This window comes from Zonotrichia albicollis, chromosome 3 (assembly GCF_047830755.1).
Source record: "Zonotrichia albicollis isolate bZonAlb1 chromosome 3, bZonAlb1.hap1, whole genome shotgun sequence".
In the NCBI taxonomy this organism is placed as follows: domain Eukaryota; kingdom Metazoa; phylum Chordata; class Aves; order Passeriformes; family Passerellidae; genus Zonotrichia; species Zonotrichia albicollis.
The window spans coordinates 3,174,960-3,193,813 of record NC_133821.1 but is presented as its reverse complement, the minus strand read 5'-3'; the positions used below and the strand labels follow the sequence as shown (position 1 = coordinate 3,193,813).

Here is an 18,854-nt window from a genome sequence, read left to right as displayed (position 1 = left end):
ACTGAGGATAAGGATTGCTTTTCTAGGTCAGCCAGAAGAGAGCTAGGTTCAAAAATGTTACCCTGGAAAACAGTTCTTTCTTGCTTTCTTTGGGACAAAGTTTGTATTTATTTCCTCATGCCAGGTACTCCTGTAATAAGATTTCTGGAGTTAGGTGGGATATTGGGAAGAAATTGGAATAGTAGAATTTTAGAATTGTTTAGGTTGGAAAAGAAATTGGAATAATAGAAATTGAAATAATAGAAATTGGAATAATAGAAATTGGAATGATAGAAATTGGAATAATAGAAATTGGATAGAAATTGGAATAATAGAATTTTAGAATTGTTTAGATTGGAAAAGACCTTTAAAATCATGGAGCCCAACCATTAGCCCAGCAGTGCCAAGCCCACTATTAAAACATGTCCCTAAGCACCAGATCTCTGCATCTGTTAGATCTCTCCAGGGCTGGTGATAAGGATATTGATTGCTGCCTCCTTCCTTATCTCCCTGTTGTCAGTCAGGTTGTCTTAAATGGGTTGGAGGAATATAGACAGCATTGAAAGCTTTGATCAGGGAGGGTACAGAGTCTGTTCTCCTGGGAAGAGCAAAAGGCAGCATGACATCATTCTCTTTTGAGACATATAAACACTCATTTTACTCTAGCTGAATGTTTGAGGCTTCTCATACATGTCAGGTTTTTGTTGAAGTGCTGTTTTTGGGATGCCAGTGCTTTGACAAGCTGCTATTCTCGTTTGCAGCATGGCTCAGATGAGTTGTGCTGTTCTTTCACCTCCCAGGCTCCTTGGATGCTGATGGAGGGTTTGGGTTGAGAGTAGCCAGGTCTTGTAACAGCCTCTGGGTTATCACTGTGATCATGGAATGTGGATGTGCTGAAGTGAGGAATTTCAGGGTTACTGAGTGGTGGAGCCAAGACAAATCTCTTTTTTATGCTAATGACCAACCCTTCTTGCCTACAGCTCTGATCTTCTCCCTCCTCCCCATCCACCATCCATCAGACCAACATCATTTGTGCTTTCCAGTGTGTTTGTATTTTAAATACTGCTTGAATCCCTCATTTGGGGCTGGATCAAAAACAGGCCATGAATAGACTTCACCACATGAAAATAACTCTGTGCTTATCAGGCATCTGGTTCTGGAGGCACCAGAAATCACTCTGAGGTACAAATTTTGGCACTGTGCATGCATCCTCTTCATCAGCTGGAGATCCAATGGTGCTGAAATTGCATCAAGATTCAGAAAGTGATGGGCTGCTGTACCCAGTGAAATTCCCAATCTTGTAAATGCCCTGTGCATGCACAAACAGCACCATTAAGATTGATTTCTTTACAAAATGTGGCCACAGCAATGTTCCCTTTGGAACTGCTGCCACTCTAAACATTTCCTACTTGCTTAATGCCTGGTGGATGTGGTAAAGAAGTTGGAGAACCAATTCCAAAGAGAGGAAGGTGGAAAGTCCTCCTCTCCACTGGAGGACAAGGCAGATCTGTGGAACCAAAAAAAGAAAGTGAAGGAAGCAATTTCACTTCTTATTTAGGCCTCAGGGCTGTAAGGTGTTTCCCAAGTTGCATTGGTGATTATCTAACACAAATTGCCCAGACAGTTGAGAGATAAATGACTGAAAGTTCTTTGGGAATGTCAAAAAATGTTGACTGTCAAGTGTTATGAGTACAGAGCTGCCTCTTGGTGTTGGTAATTTAGCAGGAGAGTAGATGGGGAATGAGCAAGTACTCAAGAGACACCTCTTCTACACATTTGTGTTTGGAGGGAGCTAGTGCCTATTTAAAAGACATAGAAAAGATTACCAACATTTTCAGAATGCTTTTGGTGAGGCATTTGTTTCCCTGAGTTGAGGAGTCTTTACAGTAATTTTCTTAGAGTGGAACAAATGGTTAATGTGAGGGTGAAGAGCTTGTGGGCTGCTCTGGAGCCTCCATGGCTATGGATCCCTTTGTACTCCAGCAAATGTCTCATTTTGTTCTTTTTCTCTTCCTTGTTTGAAACAGAAGGAGATTTTAAAGAGAAATCCTTCCCTGTCAGGGTGGTGAGGCTTTGGCATGGGTTTCTCAGGGAAGCTGTGGCTGCCCCTGGATCCCTGGAAGTGTCCAAGGCCAGATTGGACAGGGCTTGGAGCAAGCTGGGATAGTGGAAGGTGTCCCTGCCCATGGCAGGGGGGTGGAACTGGATGAGCTTTAAGGTCTCATCCAACCCCAGTTGTTCTGGGATTCTTCTTTCTTCAAAGAATATCGGGTGCCCCCATTTGTATTTAGGCATTTGTGTAGATATCACAGAGTCCATGGAAAAATCTGCTCTCTTTCCAAGTGATTCTGGTCAGTATATTTGTGTTTTCAAGGAAGACAGAAACTCAAACAGGTGTAAGGTAGAGGCTCTAATGAGTTTATGGATTGGATGATGCAGCTGGGTGATCTGCCAAAGGTGGAAAACCCAGTCTTGGTGGACCTGAGAGAGTTCTTGAAATACCCTTTCAAGGATTAAATTCCTTTTAGTTCCAATCTTTTGCTTTCCATAGTGCCCAGGGGATCATTCTGGGATTAATCCTGTGTGCCAGTGGCTTAGCTAAAGGTTTTCCTGGATGTGAATGCTGAGTTTGTTGATGCTGAGATTACCATACATTGTATATTTTCCTGTACGTGCTGCTCCACCTGCCATCATTTTCCATTTGGGATCTCCTGGAGGAGTTAAAAAGCTGCCACATCCTAAGGAGGCTCTTTCCCTCCCTCACATGGCTACAAAAAGGTAGCCACAGTCCACTTGATTTAAAAATACTGTAATTAACAATGGTAATTGAAAGTTTGGGGACTGGCTGTTCACCAAACATTCTCTAGAGCACAATAGTATCCTGACATCTGAGTATTTACAAACAAAAGGATAAAGTTGTAATCCCCTTGTCATAACACCAGCTTTATGGGATCCATGCACCGCTTGAATGTGGTCAGGACTAAGCAGATTATTGTACCAACAATACAGAAAATTTAGCTCCAAGTACAAAATACCCCAAACCCACAAAGCTGCTGCTCAACCCGAGTTTTTGGTGTTTGGGGCTTTTTTTTTTTTTTACTTTTTTTTTTAATTGTTTTGAGTGAGCTGGCAAAAATTAGTTTTGTCAGTAGAAACTAAGTAACCGCCAACTACGCCTGGAATGCCTTGGAGCACTGGAGGAATTTTCCAAGGAACAGTGATTACCTTTGTTCCTTTTAGCTACACAAGTTTAGGCTTTGAACTGTGTATGCTCTTTCACAGGTTTTTTTTTTTTCCTTTTTAATGTATTTGGGGATTTTGTTTTAAAGAGGCTGTTTCTGATTGCAAAAAAATCTTTTGCTCAAATAGGGCAGTGTGGTTTTCTCCCGAAGAATTCAGTATTGCTGTGGAAATAAAAATGAGGCTCTGTAAGAAAAATATTAATTGCAGGACATCATCAAAAATTGGAGTTGGATGGACCTCAGCATTTTGATATCACTTGGTCTGAATGTAAAAATGGGGTGAAAATATCTATAAACTGTTAAACAATTCTGAAACCAAACAACCTTAAGCACTTTACAATCTGAAATATTCTGTGAAAATGGATTTCTTAAAGCTTAAAGTGATCAGACTTGATTTAGTTGACTTTTCCTCTCATTGTATATACAGCAAAATGGATTGCAAGTTATATTTGTCTGATACGCAGAAGGAGAGGAAACAGCTTCTCAAAGAATTCTAATTTTTGTTATTTGCTATCATACTGCTGCCTTTTGGTTATATCTGTGTTAGTAAAATCATTAAATCTATTCTCTATATTTTATTTCACCATTGGCTGGTGCTTTTTTATGCCATGAAAGAAATTCTGCAACTGAAATTTAAACAATAAAACACTGACCATTGCAGTTCTGGCTCTTAAGAATACTTCATTCTGAGTCCTATATTCGTACAGGAAAAAAAATCAAAACCAAAACCCACACAAGCTACCAGTTAAAGGATCTGCTTCAGAAATTTTTTTTTTGTTTTGGTGGTTTTTTGTGGTTGGTTTTTTTTGTGTTTTTGTTTTTGTTTTTGTTTTTTGTTTGGTTTTTTTTTTTTTGTGTGGCTCCTTTGCATCTGTTGCAAGGCCTTGACACTTTCTGGTGCTGGAGCTCTTCAGTAATTCCCACACCACTTATCAGCTTCTCCACTCTAGGAAGGTCCTGTAGTACAGTGAAGGATAGGGAAGCTTGGACATCATTCATAAGCCAAATTTGTTCACAATAAAACACTGGGTTGTTAAATGCCATCTTCTGGTCAGGCAGGTGTCTAATGCTGAGGCAATGAGAGCGCTCCCTTTGAAATTCCACTTCTCACACCCAATATTTGCCCTCTGAGATATGGCCAGGGGACATAAAATTATAGAAAATCCTGAGCCAGAAGGGACCCACCAGGATTATTAATCTAATTTATGGCCCTGCACAGACACCCCAACCATCCCACCCTGTGCATCCCTGGGAGTGCTGTCCAAACACTCCTGGAGCTGTGTCAGCCTTGGGGCTGTGACCATTCCCTGGGGAGCCTGGCAGTGCCCAAACACCCTCAAGACCCAAAGACCTTGTTTGAAGAATGAGTTTTCTTGAGAAACCCTTCAGTCCATGAAATCCTCTATGTTCTAACCCACTGCTCTTCAAACAGAGCCTCATTTGCTTAGCCAAGCTCAGTGCTGAGGTGTTGGGAATGGGATATTTGATGATATTTGATATTCCTGAGGTGCTCCTGGCTCTGCTGTGTTTGAGTAGGGGAGCTCGTGGCAGGTGAGTGAGAAGGAACAAAGGAAAACATTTTTCCTTCCAGTGGAAAGTATCCAGGGGCACAGGATTGCAGTGGGATGATCTTTAAGGTCCCTTCCAACCCAAACCATTCCGTGATTCCATAAAACACTGTACAGGAGTGTCTTAGGTTACAAGATGTGGCTGGGGGTGTGTATTCTATTTGCCATCTGTTAGAGGTGGGGCAGTTATCTTCTGTTAATTGGGCAGTTTTCTTTATCTCTTCCACAACCAATCCTCCCTCTGGGAAATATCTTCTGCTAATGGGCCAGTGAGTGTCACTGCATGGCTGATAAAATTCCATCATCCCACTGGGAGATGCTCTGCCCAAGGGGAGGAGCCAAGCATTCCTACCTGGATATAATCTGAGGTTTGGAACACCACAGGCAGCCTTTTCCACTACTTTCCCAAAAGAATAAGTTTCTTTTCCACTGAATTCCCAGAAAAAGACCAGGCTCATCTACACCGGCACTAGACCTTCAGAAGAAAACTCCACCCTTCTGCAGGATCACTGCCTCAACAGAACCACGTCTATCACTCCAAGAAGACTGCAGCCACCATTTAATCAGACTGCTACCAACACCCTGACCAACATGGTGTCAGGTCCTATTCTGACTCTGTCAATGTTGTTTTGTATTAATACATTTCTATTTTAATTTTTTCCCTAATAAAGAACTGTTATTCCTACTCCCATATCTTTACCTAAGACCCTCTTTAATTTCAAAATTACAATAATTCAGAGGGAGGGGATTTACATTCTCCATTTGAAGGGAAGCTCCTGCCTTCCTGAACAAGCACCAATCTTTTCAAACCGAGACAAGGAGCCACAAAAAATTGCGCTTCAGGGTTTTTCATGCCAGTGCTATTTTGAGCCATACTTAACCAAGGGAAGAAAGGAAGGAAAGATTTGAGGGGATGACAGACTCTGCCCAATGTAACTTTAGTTCTTTGATTTCAGGGAGTATTGGTAAATGATGCTGTTGTGCCTGTCAGAACCTAGGATAGTTATTGTATAGCTTCTACCTGCTACAACTTTATAATAAAATCCCAGCATTCCAGAATGACTGCATCCAAAGAGTAAATTACCGTTATACATCATGTCAACTTTATTTTTAATAATACGATTTTCTTAGGCCAGCTGGGAACATAAAGATGTGGCCTTACAGAGTGATCTCTGGGGGGACACTGACACCTTTTCACTTGTAAAACCCCAAGGAGTTTTTCCCCATCAGTTTCTTTTTCTAGTTGCATTTTTAGCTGCTTTCTAGAGTTCATTCTGGACAGTTTCTGCAGAAGGGCATAAAATAGCACTAATTACACTGGAATTTGGTATGGTTGTTTTTGCAGTGGTTGTGGAAGATTGAAAGTGGAAAGCAATAATAATTTCTGCAGAGATTTGCTGAGAGTTTCCTGATTCATGATTGGAATTGTTGCCTCTCCTTTTTTCTAACCCTCAAATTTGTACTGTATTTTTGCTAAATCTTCTGAAAATGACAAAATGTTATGTTTCAATTCCATAAATCCAGCATAGCCTTGTGCCACTTGGCAGCATCACTCTTACGTACAGTTTGGTTGTTGCAGTTGCTGTTGCCATAGGAAATGTTCTTTTTCAAAAAAATGCAGAGAAGAAAACCCATGCCTGGCATGTCAGCTCCTGTCCTAGAGCTTCTGGAGCTCTTTCCCCTGTTTCCTGCCTTGCCACCTCCCACCTTTCTCCTCCCTTTGCCCCATCTGCCAGTTTCCGATTGAGACAAGAAGGGAGATGTGCTGTGACTGATTTAGAGCATGTGCTGGTTTGCCAGCTGGCTGCTGTCTCTGAGCTGGGGGGTCAGCCAGACAGGAGAGATAAGGGCTGAGCTCTGCTCTCCTCTCCCCAGCCAGGGTTCACCTCTGCTCCTTTGCTGGGGTGTTTTCCCCCTCAATATTTGCACAATCTGAAATACACTAAGGTTACTAAACCTTCCTTCCCCCCTTTTGAACGTGGAAAAACTGGGTGTTAATAAAATGCCACTATTAACTATGGTTGAACAGTTTATTGTGTTTGAATATGTAATTTAATTATTCTGTTAAAAAGCTGAAGCAGTAGTCATATTGCACATGCACTGATGGTCTCAGCAGGGACCTGCTCTGATTTTATTTATATTTTTACATTGTGCTTGAGATCTGTGGAACCACCAGAATTCTCATAGAAAAGCAAGTGTGTACTCATCAAGAAGCTGGATCAGGACTCATTTACACTGTGTAAGAGTTTAAACAGAAATTATCACCTAAGCTCCGTGTCTTCATTCACTCTCAAAACAGCAAATATATTCATGGTATCACCAAATTATTTGAGTTGGAAAAGACCTTAAAGATCATCTTGTTGCAATTCTCTGCAGTAAATAAAATACTCTTAAATGTAGGATGTTGTTTTGGAGTAGTCTTCCTCCTTTTTTAATTTTAGAATTAAATTAGATGCATTAGATTCCCTCTACTTCTGTTTGACATTGAACTGAGAAGAGATAAGAGAAGGGAGTAGGCAAATTCCTGTCAGACTGGATACAAGTGAAAACAAGTAGCTGGAAGCATCTCAGTGACATCCTTCAGTGGCTGAAAGATAAAGTTTTCCCTCCCTGCCTCGGATGCTTCTGCTGTATCTGAGATAGATGGGAATTTTTGGCTGTTGGCCGAGGAGCTGCCTGCGCCTCAAATGGCAGCATCCTTGGGGATGGAGAGGGACCTGGGACAAGAGATGGAGGGACAGACACAAGGAATGGCTTCCCACTGCCAGAGGGCAGGGATAGATGGGAATTTGGGAAGGAATTGTTGGGTGTGAGGGTGGGGAGGCCCTGGCACAGGGTGCTCAGAGAAGCTGTGGCTGCTTCATCCCTGGAAGCTTCTCTGTGCCAGGGCCTCCCCACCCTCAAGAGGAACAATTCCTTCCAGATATCTTAACCTAAATTTCCCCTCTTCCGGTTTGAACCCATTCTCCCTTGTCCTGTCACTGCAGTTCCTGATGAACGGTCCTTCTCCAGGCTGAACAGCCCAAAATTCCCTGGCCTGTCTCCTTAGGGAAGGTTCTCCAGTCCTCTTATCAACCTCATGGCCTCCTCCGGACTTGCTCCACCAGTTCTGTGTCCTTCTCATGCTGGGGACACCAGAACTGTGTGCAGCATTCCAGGTGGGGCTGGACAAGAGCACAAGGGAAAAGTCACCTCCCTGTTCTTGGCACACAAGGTTCCTGTCATGTTGTGTTGTAGGAGATCCTTCCCTGCTGTATGGGTGGTGCTGTTCTCAGTATTTACCTTTTCCTCACCTCTGGGGTGGACAGGAGCACTTGGGTGTGATCACCCAGTGTGTCCTTGCAGCCACCCAGGCTGCTCTGGGTGCTCTATTTCCCCATCTATTCAATTCCCAAGGGATTTTGCATCAGGCTGAAAATCTTTTCATGGGTTTCTGGGCCCAGCATGCAGCTGCAGCATTAATGGGCTCATGTGTTCACAGCACAGTGATGCAGGCTGCACCCTTAATGCTTTCCTTGGGGAAACATTTGTCCCATTTATTCTCTTTGTGGTCAGAAGTACATGACACAAGCTGCAGCTCTGTGTAGCTGTGCTGTGTCCCAAATGCTGCACTCTGGGTTTTGTGGAGCTTCTGTTCCCTCAAGTTTGGATTAAGCAAGACCCAAGACCTGGGTTTGTGTGTTTGTGCAGCCCTTCAGAAAATGAATTACTTAGCTCAGACTAAAGGTCTTAAGTTAAGCTTGTTGATACATAGCCGTGTGTAATCCATAATCTTAAAATTGTATCTGTGATAGAACTTCTCAGATGATACCCTTATGCCTGCTTTAACCCAAATACTCAATAATATGCCCTATATTGAGGGCTGGGCAGATCAGCTGGGTTGTTGCAATATAATCCTGCCTTGGAATTGGGCTGGGGAATGTGAGCAGGGCTGTGTCGCATCTCTGAGTGCTAAACTCAGACTCTGAATCCAGGCTTGCTGCTCCCTTTGTTTTACAAGGAGATTTTTGTAAGAATAGTAATTAACCTGCCCTGTAAGCAGAGCTTCCCTGAGGGCAGTTTCCAGTGAAGTCCTGCAGCAAAGTGCTCCATGAGCATTTCAGAGCACAGAAAGCCATGGAAATGCTCCTGTGTCTCTCTGAGGGGGATCCAGAGGGGCTCTCTGGAGTCTCCTGTATCTGGATCAAAGCCCCACTGAAGGAGATTCCCTCAATAAAATCCACCCAGGAGTAACAGCCATGAGCCCACACCAAGCTGGCTGCCAGGACCTTGGGAGAGACTTTATTTCAACAAAGCCAGATGGCAGAGGAAAAGGGGTCATATTGTCATTGCTGACTTGGATGACCCCGTGACATGGGTTGACCTTGACTTAAATAATCATCCTGCTCTCCCAGGTGCCCATCTTTCCTTTTCTGTCCAACAGATACAGCAGATCCAGGCATGAACAAAAAGGGGTTATGGATTTGTGTAATAAATAATTGGTTTTGAGAGACAATGCTCAGACCTTGACTTCAGTAATCGTCCTGCTCTCCCAGGTGCCCATCGTTCCTATTCTGTCCAACAGATACAGCAGATCCAGGCACGAGCAAAAAGGGGTGATGGATCTGTGTAATAAATAATTGTTTTTGAGAGACAATGTCCAGAAATTACTATTTTTAAACTTGCTTCTCAAGCCCTGTGAGCAGCAGGAGCTCTGAGGGGATCCAGAGGGGATCTCTGGCGTCTCCTGTATCTGGATCAAAGCCCCACTGAAGGAGATTCCCTCAATAAAATCCACCCGGGAGTAACAGCCACGAGCCCACACCAAGCTGGCTGCCAGGACCTTGGGAGAGCCTTTATTTCAACTAAGCCAGATGGCAGAGGAAAAGGGGTCATGTTGTCATTGCTGACTTGGATGACCCCGTGACACGGGGTGACCTTGACTTAAATAATCATCCTGCTCTCCCCAGTGCCCGTCGTTCCTGTTTTGTCAAACAGATACAGTAGATCCAGGCACAAGCAAAAAAGGGTGATGGATTTGTAATAAATAATTGGTTTTGAGAGACAGTGTTCAGAAATTTGAGAGAAAATGCTCAGACCTTGACTTCAGTAATCATCCTGCTCTCCCAAGTCTCCCGTCATTCCTGTTCTGTCCAACAGATACAGCAGATCCAGGCATGAGCAAAAAGGGTGATGGATTTTTGTAATAAATAATTGGTTTTGAGAGACAAAGCTCATAAATTGCTATTTTTAAACTTGCTTCTCCAGCCCTGTGAGCAGCAGGAGCTCTGAGGGTAATCCTGTATGGCTCCCATGTCTTTCTCCTGCTCTGTTCAAAAGAAATCAGTGTTGCTTGTCACAAGACTTTACTCGTTGCTGATGTCAAGAGTTTCCTAATGTCATTTGGAAGGCCCAGGACAAGGGGAATATCAGTGGTTTGTTGTGTGTTTACTGCTTTCCTCCAGCCTCTGATGCGGGGAGGCTGCATAACCTGCAGTCATCCACTGGGGCCGTGCTGGTATTTTAAAGGTCACTCCAGTAATTTTGTGCTTGCTTAAAAACAAACAAACAAAAACCCCCAAACTTTTAAATTCTGCACATAACAGAGTAGAAGAATTGCTGTTCTCTGCTCATTCTTTTGGGGAAGCAAATGTTTGCTCTGCTGTCCCAGCAACCAGAGAGAGCTGGGTTGGGCAAGCCCAGGGGCTGGGCTCTGAAATTTCCTCTTGAATAACACTCCTGAAGTTCTTGTTCAAGTGGTTTTGGAAATTTTTATGTTACTTGGGTACTTTGTTTTTAAGAGGTAGTGACACCCAGAGAGAGGGAGAGGTGTCACAAGAAAAATAAACCCGTGAGAGAACAAGAAAGACATGCAGCGTGAGGAAAATCAGTGGCTTTGAATTTTAAATCAGCTCTGAGCAGAATCTCAAATCATGCCCCTGAAAGGGTTTATAAAATGACTTAGGGTCTGTAAGCAAGGAGAGATCTGCGGAGAGAAATGAACTTTTAATACAGCATTCCATTGATTAATGATAGCACAATTAAGCTGAAATCACTACAGCTAACAGTCCTTGTTTCTCTTTTGTCTTTTTTTTTTCTTCCCTGACCTTGTACCAAATCCTTTCTGCTCCTGATGCATTGGGGAACAGCAGAACTCACCCAAAGGTAAGGGCTTTTTATCAGTGTGTGGGAGTTGTCCTATCCCTTGCTCACTCTTGGGTTATCCAGATATTAAAAGCATTTTGCAGAGCTCTGTTGCTGCTCAGCTGCTGAGTAAGAAACTCGAAGCATCTCCTTGCTGCAGAAATGCTCTGTGCAGCCCGTGCCAAGAAATGAGTCAGAGGAACAAATGAGAACATCCACACTCAGCACTGCAGACTCTGAATGGAGGATATTTGTTCTTTGTGGGCTTTTTAAAAAGCATTTTCTGGTATTTGTGTTAAAGCAAACTAATTTTGTTTTTATGGTCCCGTGACTTTGTGCTTGCTCTGAAGACTCTGCCCTGGCAGATCAGGGTTCAGCTCCATGGATGTGCTCATACAGCCAGTGATGTTTTATTAAATGTTCTGAAGGCTTGGGATGCTTCAATAATATGTTTAGCTGTAAAATTTGAATTCAAAGTAAAAAAAAAAAAAAAAGCACCATAATTTTTAATACACAAGCTGTTGTTTCCTCAGTTAGAGGATATAAAATAACTACTTTATCTCTTGATGCTGGTACTGGAGGGGAAACAATGTAGTTTTGAAGATAAATTATTTAAATTTCAAGGATTTTGCTATGTTAAGCATTTTCATAAATGTTGGTAGTCAGCAGTGTAACAGAGCAGGACATCCAAAGGGGAAAGAGCAGTTTCCATTCAGCTTAGAGGGGAAATCCACAGCCTGAGAGCCCCACACTGCACTTCCCTTTCCTACATCCTACAGAATAAGTTCTGTGAATGTAGGTCAGACATTACCCTAATTAATATTTCTCCTTGCAGACGCATACCCAGGGGAGCTGTTTTTGCAAACATCTGTCCCAAAATACACATTGTATTATTTCAGGTCATCTTTCAGGACGAAAGGTGCCTGTGGACCTTTTGGTGGATTTATGGCAAAATTGAAAATTTTCTATTAAAAATATTATTGTGCTGCTCTTTTCATGATAAAACTGATTTGCTTTCTATTATTCTTTGCAAATATTGGACTTTGATGACTGCTTTGGTTTGTCATGGAATGTAAATAAATACATACTCCTCTTGTATGGAAAGAGCTTGCTACCCTAAGGCTTGTTTTTAATTTATGCAGACAAGAGGCACGGGGAGATGGGAGGCAGAAAGAGCTAGAGGACATCTGTCAGTTTGCAAAAGAGAAACTCTGGTGAAAAATGCATTGCAAGGATGGGTTTGGAGGGAGAAATTGAGAGGTCCTTGACATCCCCTGGGTTGGCACATGGAGAGTGGGGAGTAGGGCTGGCACAGAAAGGAGCAAATAGGAACAAGGAACAAATAAAAGCATGCAGGAAAATGAAGTGTTTGTTTAGGCTTCAAACTCCTGGAAAATAAGGAATTCAGTGGGAATGTGTGTTGAGTTCAGAATGTCAGAGTGTGAATAACTTGTTGGATTTGGCTGTAGCTGTTCTGAGGTGTCGTGGTTGTTTCCCTGCAGGTGTTTGCCTATGATCACTGCTTTTGGTCTATGGATGAATCTGTCAAAGAAAAATATGCAGGTAATAATATTTACTGTGGCTTGGCTGTCTCCAAGTGGGAATGATCTGATTAAAATACAGTCCTTGCTGCAGGGCACAGGCCATATGGCACAAAGTGCTGTCCTTTCTGTGACTGGCTGCTGTCAAAAAAGGGAAAATCTTCAATCATTCCCGTTCCTTTTCTCTAAAGATGACAACAGCAATGGGCACTGCCACCCTTTGCAGTGCAGAGACTGGAGAAACCCAGCACAATGATGCTTTACTCCTGTTTACAGCTTTATTTAAAATACTGCTCCAACTCCATCATTTTAAATGCATCAAACCCATTTTTTTATTTTGAGGAGCATTGTTATGTGTAATTTCATGTTTTTCAGTGCTGATGGGAGTTTGACATCATAGTAAAACCTAATAAAGGAATATTAATAAAAGCCTAATTTCATTTAACTTCATGTGAATTCAGATGCTTTAGTGAGAATGTGTAATGTACTCATTAAAAGTTTTCATTAAAGTTTTTTGTGTATTATTTTTATGCATTTTGGCATATAGTTATGGTAAAATATGAACTGTATTTGGACTTATCACTCCTGTAATTTATTCCTTTCATAGTTGTTATCCTTTAAAATTTAGATCAATTGAACTTAATATTTATTTCCTAAAAATCATTTAAAAAAATCAAAGACACATACACTTTTTTTAAAATTTCTTTAACAAATAACTAGTGAATAATAGCCTATCAAGGCTCTAAGAAAAAAGTGACACTTTCAGCCATACAAATTACATAGGAATATTACATATTTTGTTTCTCAAACTAAAGGTGGTGCCTGTATTACTGATATTTTGGTCTGTTATACAGTGGAAGTGTTACCCCAGCTGATCTGTCACAGCTCTTGGTGCTTTTGATGGAGAATTTAGCGTGGATTTGCCTGTAAAGATAGGAATTTAATGAGGGAAAGGAAGAGCTTAAAGGAACATTATTTGCAAGAACTTTTCAGTCCATAAAGTTCTGTCATGCCTTGTTCAGACTTGAGTTTTTCGAGTTATAAAATTAATTCTGAAAATAGATTTTGTTCAAGAAGTTACTACCCAGATATTTTAAGCCTTCTTTCCTCTGCTTGGAAAATTATCCAAAAAATAAATCAAATCAAAGTTCAATTACAAAAGAAATGTTACACCTTACTTTTTGCCAGTACAAAATACTCTGTGAATATCCATATCTTCCACATACTTATGATTCCTTCTCTGCAAAAATCTCCTTGTGGTATTATCCAATATCATACACAGTAAATTTTCCCAGTGTTCTACTGATTCCCTTGGATTAAAACCAACTGTCTATCATTAAAATGTACATCTTGAGTATACTTTGAGGAGGTGTCATTCCCCAGCAGATTAAATTCTGCAGTTGGTAACAGATTCTCTGCTGATAAAACTTCTGAGTGTGAACCTTGATAGGATATTTGCTTTAATCATATCCAGGTATATCCATGATAATCCCAGCCCCTGATTTTGACAGCAACATAAATCTGGAGCACATCTTCTCCAGATGTGTTGCTTTCCAGGGAGCAAACACTAAATGTGATTTAGGCAGCAACAGCAGGAAAACCCTCACAGCTTCTACCTAATTGTCAGAGAATTCAAACTGAGGGACAAAAAGCTCTTTCTGTGTTATAATGTTGGCTTGTGTGTCCTTTTTTCTAGGTCAAGATGTTGTTTTCAAGTGCCTTGGAGAGAATATTCTTCAGAATGCCTTTGAAGGCTACAACGCTTGTATCTTTGCCTATGGGCAAACAGGTGAGTCCCAGAGTAAGGGAGAAATGTTCCCTCCAAAGGTGTTGTGTTCTGGTTCTTTCCACGGCTCTTGTGACATTGTTGGAGGAGAAATACCTTCTAATGTAGATAAGAAATGTTTTCCTCTTTTGTAACATCAGATATGAGGTGGGCAGGACGAGAAGTAAGGTTTTGTTTCTGCTGGCTACCCTTATTTCTCACACTTCGCGTGATAATCTTTGGCGTGACCATGATCGTCCTTGAGCTCAGAGCAGTGCTCAGATTTTCTGCCTCTGTGCTTAAAATAGTCTTGAATTGTCATTTTAATGTAATATTTAAAGAATAATATGAAGGGTTTTCTCATTAGTAGCTTGTCATCTGCAGTACGGTTGTATCTACCTAAAAGTTCTCCAGCACTCTAGAGAGCAAAATTTCTTGTTTTCCTTTTTCTTCTAATTAAAATAGTCTTTAGCTCAATGGTGTTTGGGTTGCTTTAAAGCAGAAAATGGAACAAATACCTTTCACTGAAATGCAAAAGAAAAAATTGTAACCTCTTTTATTTGCTATCAATATTCTGCACAGCAGGAAATTTTGTTGCATGTTCTCTAATCACAGCTTCCCTCACACAGGGTCTGGAAAATCCTACACCATGATGGGTACTGCTGATCAGCCTGGATTAATCCCTAGACTTTGCAGTGGACTCTTTGAAAGAGCACAGAAAGAAGAAAACGAAGAGCAGAGTTTCAAAGTGGAAGTATCCTACATGGAGATTTACAATGAGAAAGTCAGAGATCTCCTTGACCCCAAAGGGTGAGGAATTTGTGTGTGAATGGCACTGTAGAACTTGTCCTACACTCTTCCTTTACATAACCAGTTTGCCTTAATGGATCCCATCTAAAACATTTGCCTAGGATGGCTTTTGCTGCTTCCTGATCTCAGCATCTCCTCATTATAAATCAAAATAAAGTAGCTAGACTAAAAGCCTGGAGTAAATGTGCCTTTTGTGAAGTGACAACACTGTCTGTGTCAGCTTTTTATGTGTTATAAAGCTTTTTTTGTGTTTGCATTCTGGCCCTTGCTCTGTGCTTCAGTGGGTATTTGTGAGACCATCCTGTTTGAGAAGTGTCAGTGAGAAATGGACTTTGTGTAAATGTTGTCTTAAGTCAGTCATGTGCTTATAAATCCCTTTTTTTTCCCCCAACCAGAAGCCGTCAGTCATTAAAGGTTAGAGAACACAGTGTTTATGGCCCTTACGTAGATGGCCTATCCAAACTAGCTGTTGCTAGCTACAAGGTAAGGATCAACTTTATGAAAGGCTTATCTTCACATCCTAAAACACCAGGTGCTGTCCCTTAAGCTGGACAGAACTACTAAAATGCTCCTTATCAGTAATCTTAGAGCAAGAGAGCTGCAGATTGTTGTGATGTGATCCCTGGGGAGAGCAGAAACTCCCGTCATCTTGTGCTGCTCAATAATTCTGGAAGTAATTCAGCTGCTGAATGGAACAGATTTCCTCTCAGCATTAAGATGAGTGCAGACTGTCATGAGAAAGTGTTCTGTGAGATTAATTACAGGCCCAGGATTAAGCAGAGACAGGCTCTCATTGCCCCACTGTGTCACTTTTTGCCTGTCATGCTCTACTCAGTAATTTCCCTTCCCAGTAGCACACGCTGGAATTATAAACTAATGGTTGTTTACCCAGTAAATACTTGAGAGCATGACATGAAACTGGTTTGCAGGACAGTAAATGTTTATGTGTGCATTCACAAAATGCCCTGTTTTTAAGGAACTTTACTGGTGAAAATGAATAATTATGGGATGGAAACTGTCAGCTTAAGCAAAACATGAAAACAGTGCAATTGCAGTTCCTCCAGGTGTTCATCCAGCTCTCCGTGGTGGTTTCTGCTAAGACAGGACACATTTCATGCTTTGCCTTTCCATGTTGCCCAGCAGCTTTTTGTAATCCAGAATCTGGAGTCAGTGGTCTGTGGTGGTCCTTTGTTTGACTGTTTATTTGAGTTGTTTTAGCATCACCCAGCTAGAGATGCAGAAATAGAAGTTTAGCCCAAGACCCTGAGGTTTTAACCATATTACACAATTGCTGTGAAACCCCAAAGCAGGGGAGCTGCACCTCTCTCAAGCATCACAACAGATCAAAGCACTTAATAAACTCTTAAAATTTGGAGGAATATAATGTCCTTTTCAACATGGTTCTGTTTTATAAACCTCTGAGCCTTTTGTCAGTATTCCAGATCCTCAGATCATGACAACTTGAGGCAAAAATGTGACAGGGTTCAAACACAAATTGCTGTTCCTCACTTCTTTCTCTGCTTTTGAGTGTTGCTGTGTGCAGCCAGGTGCATTATTTTTGTTGATAATTTAATGTCTAGGTTGAGGAGTGGGTGAAGTCATGACACTGGAGTTTTTTTCATCACATATTTCTAATTAAACAAATGGGAGGCTTAGCAAGAAAATGCTGTATTTGACCAAGATGAGGTGATTTTTGGAGGTAATTGAAAAAGATGTCAATGCGGATATACTCATGGCTGTGAAAATTGTATTTAGGACATCGAATCCTTGATGTCTGAGGGCAACAAATCTCGGACAGTGGCTGCCACCAACATGAATGAGGAGAGCAGTCGGTCCCACGCAGTCTTCAAGATCATCCTCACCCACACCCTCTATGATGTGCAGTCAGGGGTAAGAAAATCCAGCTGCAAGCTCCAAGTGTCAGCCTGGGATGTGTCTCTTGCTTTAATGTATTTCACAGGAAAAGAAACACCTCTTTGGAAGCAGCAGTTTGTAGTACAGGCTAAACATAAAATAGGTAAAAATAGAAATACACCTGAGTGTACATTTGGTGATCCAAATGGATCTCCTGATGTACACTTGTGGTTATTTAATGCAAATTGATATAAATTACCAACTTGCTAAATTAATGCAAATTTGTATAAATTATCAACTTCCTAAATTGAAAAAAAGACTAATTTTCAATATTTTACATTCTATGCCATGAATGCTTTAATGTGTAAATATTCAATATTGGAAAAGCATTTAAAGCTGCAAATATTTTAATTTATGTTGCCTTATACATAAATAAGCCTTGGAGAGGTGCATGAAATACATTATGTCAATATTATTTAATCCCTCTCAGAAAATGGTGATAAATTGGAATTGAAAGAAGTATATTTAAACTTCATTGATAAATTCTGTGCTTGGATAATTCTTTAATGTTTTCAAAGCCTTGGAGAAATTTTGAGTGTCTGCAGAGCAAATCTGAGCCTAAATATTGGAAAGCATAATGAGAATTTGGGCTTTTTTTCATCCTATTTTCTCAGTTTCCACCAATCTTATCCGCACATTTTTCCTTTTGAGAGCTTACTTATTTTAATTATCTTGTTCATTTATGGGGTGCAGCACTTTGTATTTGGGATCCTGGGGTGCTGAAGGTGCAGATGCTGCAGAAGAACTTGATGTGAGCAAGCTGTTCCCAAAGACAGTTGGCTTTTCAATTTCAGATTGATTTAGGGAGTTCATGGAGTGTTTCAGAATGTCATTTTGGGTCAAATGAGGTGAAAGGATTTGTAACAAAATGTGCATTACAGGTTTAAATACTCACATAGCTGGGATCGTGTTCCAGGAGGCTGATGAGGATAAAGGAGACTTTGCAATTGTGATAGTTTATGTAAATTATAACATGCTTCTTGTCAGGTTCTTTCCTGGTCACTGAAAAACAGAAGAAAATCTGGTATAAAATCCAAGGATTTTAGGAAACTGTTTTCAAGACGGGATTGTGAACCTCATATCTCTGCTTGTGACTCCCTTGGCATAACTCTGAATTTTTCATGGTTCAGCACTTCATTAGTGTGCTCTCCTCTTGAGATTTCTGAGATATTTGAAAATATCAGAATACCTGGTTTCACAATATCCATGACTTCCCTGTTGTGTCTGAGACAGCAGGTAGTGACTTAGCACAGGGCACTGTTCAAATCCAGCCACTCTCAAAGGGGGTGGAACAAGAGTTTACCCCAAAAATGAAGTTTGATTGCTGTTGTAAAATACATCAAACAGTGTAACTTGATTGAAGTTACTAACAGGGGCTGTTCTCTGGTTCTTCCCCAGACATCAGGTGAGAAGGTGGGCAAGCTCAGCCTGGTGGACTTGGCAGGTAGTGAAAGGGCAACTAAAACTGGTGCTGCAGGAGACAGGCTGAAAGAAGGAAGCAACATTAACAAGTAAGACTTTGAAATTGTTTGTTTTCCTTTTTTCATCATCATTTCCTGCTAAATACAGCCTACTTGTAAAACAGTCTGAAGCTCCTGTAGTCAATTTTCTTCTTTTCTTCTCTGTACAAAGCTCCTGTAGTCAATTTTTCTCCTTCTATTTCTCCTTCTGACACGCAGTACTCTTAGATATGGGAATAAGATTTCCATCTTTTAAAAGAATATTTGTGCTCCTGCAACTGCCATGAATTTCATTGTGAAGACCTGATTATTAAGACTGAAAACATACTGAAAAAAATAAGAGTGGAGCTTTTGTGAAGAAAGAATGATCAAAATTAAATGAGGAATATTTTCCTCAGAGCATGTTTTCAGAGAGGAAGCCACTGTCTAAATATGCATTTGACTTATGAATA

At 41.0% G+C, this 18,854-nt stretch overlaps 1 protein-coding gene across 5 annotated transcripts in view; it reads left to right on the top strand.

The window, feature by feature from the left end:
* Positions 1–18,854, top strand: part of KIF13B (kinesin family member 13B) — a 124,340-nt gene that overhangs the window by 38,534 nt on the left and 66,952 nt on the right. For 2 of the 5 annotated variants that reach the window (XM_074536477.1, XM_074536475.1), the window contains exons 3-9: positions 10,921–10,933; positions 12,415–12,475; positions 14,150–14,242; positions 14,848–15,028; positions 15,424–15,511; positions 16,784–16,918; positions 18,341–18,453. In XM_074536477.1, coding sequence (XP_074392578.1) covers positions 10,921–10,933; positions 12,415–12,475; positions 14,150–14,242; positions 14,848–15,028; positions 15,424–15,511; positions 16,784–16,918; positions 18,341–18,453 — 684 coding nt within the window. Of the gene's footprint in view, positions 1–10,917; positions 10,934–12,414; positions 12,476–14,149; positions 14,243–14,847; positions 15,029–15,423; positions 15,512–16,783; positions 16,919–18,340; positions 18,454–18,854 lie in introns of those variants that run through there. The other 3 variants (XM_074536476.1, XM_026797053.2, XM_074536478.1) reach the window with 2 other exon arrangements.